General features: G+C 33.5%; 2 protein-coding genes across 2 annotated transcripts; one reads left to right on the forward strand and one right to left on the reverse strand.

The window, feature by feature from the left end:
• Positions 1-625: 625 nt before the first annotated feature.
• Positions 626-1,640, forward strand: LOC124936108 (remorin 4.2-like). The gene is made up of 2 exons (XM_047476569.1): positions 626-1,253; positions 1,325-1,640. Exons 1-2 carry the CDS (start codon positions 657-659, stop codon positions 1,514-1,516), a joined length of 789 nt encoding a protein of 262 aa, XP_047332525.1. The 5' UTR covers positions 626-656; the 3' UTR covers positions 1,517-1,640.
• On the reverse strand, positions 1,612-4,426 carry LOC124936109. The gene is made up of 3 exons (XM_047476570.1): positions 4,319-4,426; positions 3,727-3,917; positions 1,612-2,039 (listed from the first exon to the last, which is right to left on the reverse strand). Exons 2-3 carry the CDS (start codon positions 3,906-3,908, stop codon positions 1,853-1,855), a joined length of 369 nt encoding a protein of 122 aa, XP_047332526.1. The 5' UTR covers positions 3,909-3,917; positions 4,319-4,426; the 3' UTR covers positions 1,612-1,852.
• Positions 4,427-4,820: the final 394 nt, after the last annotated feature.

Here is a 4,820-nt window from a genome sequence, read left to right on the forward strand (position 1 = left end):
AAATAAACTTAAAAATTGTTATCTAATGAACCCATTATTTATGTCAATGTCTTCTAAATTTTCTTACATGTACATAAGAATTTTTATTTTTAATTAGAGTTTTTTTCGTAAATGGCTAACATAACCGTCAATATTCATCACCGTTTTTATTTTTGTTTGAGTTTATATCAAAAAGGGGGGGAAATGGGTGAGATCAAAGAAAAATGTCATTCAATACCCTTTTTATAACCAATCAAAACATTAGAGGTATGAAATGGCACTTTGAAAGACTCGTAGTTTGAGTTTTTCGATGTAAATCAAATATAAGACTTTTGATCTCTTAAGAAAGACTCTTGTCGTTTGAGAGACCTAGTTCAAATATAAGATTTTTCAATTACTCGGTGAAAATTTGAAAACCAAAATTTTGTTAAGGGCCAAAAATAAAATGGAAAAATAGTATAGAGGGTTGTTAATAGACTTTTTCCTTTTCACTTCCTTCCCTATCTTTTTAATGGATGATCATGAAAATTCAGCTGTCATTATCAAAATACTTGTTGAATTCTCCTTAAGAGTGGGTATCACCAGCTCATATTTGTTTACTTCTCCTTCAATCATATATCCAAACTCCATCTATAATCAAACCATCTTATAATTCTTCATCTCCTTCTTCCATCAACATGTTAAGTCTTCAAAGGGATCATGATCAAGATCACTATGATGATGATCATGATGATGAAGAAGCTGTGATAAGAGAAATCCATGCTTTAACACCTCCACACCCACCATCGGCTCCAATCCGCCATCATCAATCTTCGACACCCTCCATGGCTAGTGGAGCATCGAGTGAGAACTTCACAAGCATTAGTAGAGAATTCAACGCTTTAGTATTGGCAGGATCAAACTTGGAAAGTGATAGAACAAATGATATTGCTAACTTGATGAGGATAAGAGAGGAGATTGATGATCATCATGAGGAAACTAATCCTCTTGCAATTGTACTCGATAACAACAACAATCACAACAATCCTGCGGTTGCATCGCCTGCTAGGGGTGGTCGGGCGAGTAGTACCACTACTCGTCAAGTTGTTCAATCGAGTAACCAACTTGTATCGGTGCAGATGGTGAAGAGGGAAGAAGTTGAATCGAAGATATCGGCTTGGCAGAATGCGAAAATGGCGAAAGTTAATAATAGGTTCAAGAGGGAGGATGCTGTTATTAGTGGTTGGGAAAACGAGCAAGTTCAGAAAGCCTCATCTTGGATGAAAAAAGTCGAGGTACTACTATATGGATGTGCCATCTTTCGCGAAAGAATAAACTCTAATTTTGAATTTTGATTGATGAACAGAGGAGGCTGGAGGAGAAGAGGGCAAAAGCGATGGAGAAGATGGAAAACGACGTGGCGAAAGCGCATAGAAAAGCCGAGGAAAGAAGAGCATCGGCCGAAGCCAAGCGAGGAACCAAAGTTGCGAGGATTCTTGATGTTGCTAATCTCATGAGAACTGTGGGAAGAGCTCCTGCTAAGAAGTCTTTTTTCTAAGTTGTAACAAACCAAACAAATATCATTCATTCTCCCTATTTAGTTTTTGTGTGTGAGAATTGAAACAAAAAAAAAATGTAAGGAAGATTGTTGTGTGAATTCTCGAAAACAATTACGATTTTCATAACGATGTGTACTCAAACAGATAAAATACACGAATCGAAACTACTACCGATAAAAAATTCGCCAAAGTACCACTTCAAACGAAGTGGGGATAAGGTCAAAACTACAAGGGTATATTCCAGATTATTAAGGGCGAATGGAAATAAAACTGAAATAAATCTTCTCGAAGAAATTATAACGATTCTTTAATTAATCATCGATTGAATATGATATTCAAGGATAGTAACCGGTGATGGTGAATCCCCTTCCGACAATCTCACCAGCACAATACCATGCAAAGCACTCTACTCCAAAGAGGGTCGCAACTCCGATATCCTCAACTTTCAATTCCTGCCTGTTTTTCCACGCGTGCTTCACGAAATCAAATTCCTTCCGGAATGACTCGCAACGGTTAGGAATACTGCACGTCGACAAAAACAAATAAGCGTTTTCAAATGGGGTCAATACTGGTAATGGGTAAAAAAAGTTATACCTAACCATGCAAATTCATGGATGTGTTAATCCACTTTTGTAACAGAATTGTTTTTTCTTTCCCAACAAAGAAAGCCATGCTTTCTACATCTTCAAAAGGCAGATAATTTGGTATCATCCACCTTTATGCATAATTTTTTATTTATTTTAGAAAGCTAACCCGGCTCCCACAGTCATGGCCCCCCAATTCAATTTATGGCATTCTTATTTGAAATCGAACCCTAGTGGGTTATCCACCTTATGCAAATAATTGAATTGAATAACAAAATTCACACTACAATATCTATCATGATCTACAAAATAATCTTTATACGAAATACAAGTGAAGTGAAACAGCACACTATAACTTGGATCATGATATAATCGAGAAAATAATCTTATACCAAACCAAAAAACGAATCTCTTTCAATTTTGGCGATTTTCCCAGTAGAATCATGATTGTGAAAGAAATTGTTTACAAAATGACAGTTTCCAAATAAGCTAAATATTCAATATGTAACACATGTTATAGAGAAAGGACACCCACAGACAGAAAACAAAATAGACGTGATATCCATGTATAAGCATGTTTGACAAGAATGATTGTAGCCAATTGACAACCTAGTTTTTACCAAGAATCCCATATATACTTGGAAGGAAATTAATAGAGCTTGATTTACAAACACGATATGATTCCGGTCTAATACAGAAACTTGAGCCATTTAATTAAGCAGGTGATAAAAAACAGTTTTTCAGCATATCAAAATCTAGAACCCACATGTCTTAAGACTCTTTGTAGGCCAATAAACATCAAAGATATGCCAAAAGCCATCTGCAATCCAACACATACTGTTGCTTTCTACAAAGAAGTTGATGCACCTTGATACCTAGAGACTCTTAATTTAAATACAAATATTCTTAGGGCCTCAACTTCATCTTGTTATAGATCAAATTTCAGTCATATTTTCTTTTACTAGTCCTTGTTAAGCTAAATTTCCTCTATGATTTCATTTTGTTGTTCTATCTTATAAGCTCTAGTGCTTTACTAGTATGTTTGACACATCCATATAGTTTTAAACCAGATATTCTAAAACTGATGCATCATAATATTTCTCAATCTTCACATATTATTCTTCCTTCTATCTATACATGCCAACTAATGAGGTTTTGATCAACAATCCCGTGATAATGAATCAGTAACAGAACATTCCATAGTTATAAAACAGAACATCATTTTTAAAACAAGATATAGTTACAGCAAAAAGAAATATGACATAGACAGTCATTCTCATTGATTGTAGATAGTGTTGAAGCTAAAATCAGCAAAACTATTTCTAGAGAATGTGAGATTGCATTAAAAAACTGAAGTTAACTCATAGCGAGCCATATAAATAATAGTATCATGTGAAAGACACAAGTAATTAATGATTAACAAATGAAGCTTCAACAGTACAAAACTTCAGGTTACCTAGTTGAAGGGAAATATCGAAATCCATGTCTTATTCTTTTCAATAAAACCAATGCACACACTATTGAGACACAAAATATCAGGTGTCTTTATGTTCTAGGTCTCGAAAACACGATAAAAGCTAGGTAAACATACTAATACAAAACATGAATAGCGTGTAATTAGTTACCTAGCAAGGCGAGTGTAGAGCAACTGTTTGGCTAACAAGTTGCAGGTCTCTACAGTAGGTGGATCTTGAATGTACTGCTTGTTTTGCTCCAACAATTGCTTGTGATAAGCAGTTCCATTCTTCATCAAAAACTGTGTAGCTTGACATGCCTTTGACTGAAGTTGTTGCAACCTTGAAGCCATCCTTAAATTCTAACAAACAAAAACATAGAATCAAAGTCAAATATGTGAATCGATCATTTTAGATAAGGTTTCTAACTCAAAACAACATCAGAACATGAACGAGATCGGATATTATCCGTATTCATCATTTACATCTGTTTTATCATCTTCTCAACATGCATTCTAAAGATCAGCTAAGTAACTAGTTAGTTACGTGACGGTAAACTGAAAAACTTATCAGATCCGTAAAGAAGAGGCAAATAGCAACGGAATGAAAGATAATAAGCAGAAATTAGAGATGAATTCTTACATCGAATGAAGATTAAGCAATAAAAGATGTGAGAAAAAGGAGATCTGATAGAAATCGAGCAGTGTTGATCTACGTTGAGTGAATAGAGAGAATCGAAGTGAATCGAAGGATGATTTCTGACCTTTGTTTCGTCTTCTCTAGAGAGTTGAGACCGCCGGCGAAGCTCTTGTCTTTGCGACTCTCTCTGCTAGGGTCTGAAGATGGAACGATAATTGTGAACTGATCATCTGACCCAATAATATTTATTTATTTTTATTTTTTTGTAACTTCCTTTTTTTTATTTATTTTTTTATTTTTCTTTGTTGAGATAAAAATTATAAACTAATTTAATCCTTTGTGTTTCTGAATTAGTAATATAAATTTTTTATTTCATTTTTAGATAACTAGAGTTATTGAAATACTAATTTAATATATATATATATATATATTATTTGATTTTGAAATAACTTATCTTGAAAGAAACATCTCAACAATAATTTTTTTTTTTTTTATAATAATGATTTAAAATGTATTCATATATAATAAAAAAAAAATTAACAAATATAATTAGAGAAAATTCTTAAATAGTTTTAACATAATCAGGCCCAATAAGGCCCAATATTACTTTTAAATTAATTATTTAT

Source organism: Impatiens glandulifera, chromosome 4 (assembly GCF_907164915.1).
Source record: "Impatiens glandulifera chromosome 4, dImpGla2.1, whole genome shotgun sequence".
NCBI lineage: Eukaryota > Viridiplantae > Streptophyta > Magnoliopsida > Ericales > Balsaminaceae > Impatiens > Impatiens glandulifera.

What these genes read in the sequence shown, in the direction of transcription:
- LOC124936108 (XM_047476569.1), top strand. Translation starts at nt 657, where the DNA reads ATGTTAAGTCTTCAAAGGGATCATGATCAAGATCACTATGATGATGAT. An exon ending in CTTGGATGAAAAAAGTCGAG is followed by an intron (nt 1,254 to 1,324) that starts GTACTACTATAT and finishes ATTGATGAACAG; the next exon opens with AGGAGGCTGGAGGAGAAGAG.
- LOC124936109 (XM_047476570.1), bottom strand. Translation starts at nt 3,908, where the DNA reads ATGGCTTCAAGGTTGCAACAACTTCAGTCAAAGGCATGTCAAGCTACA. An exon ending in CTCTACACTCGCCTTGCTAG is followed by an intron (nt 2,040 to 3,726) that starts GTAACTAATTAC and finishes GTCGACGTGCAG; the next exon opens with TATTCCTAACCGTTGCGAGT.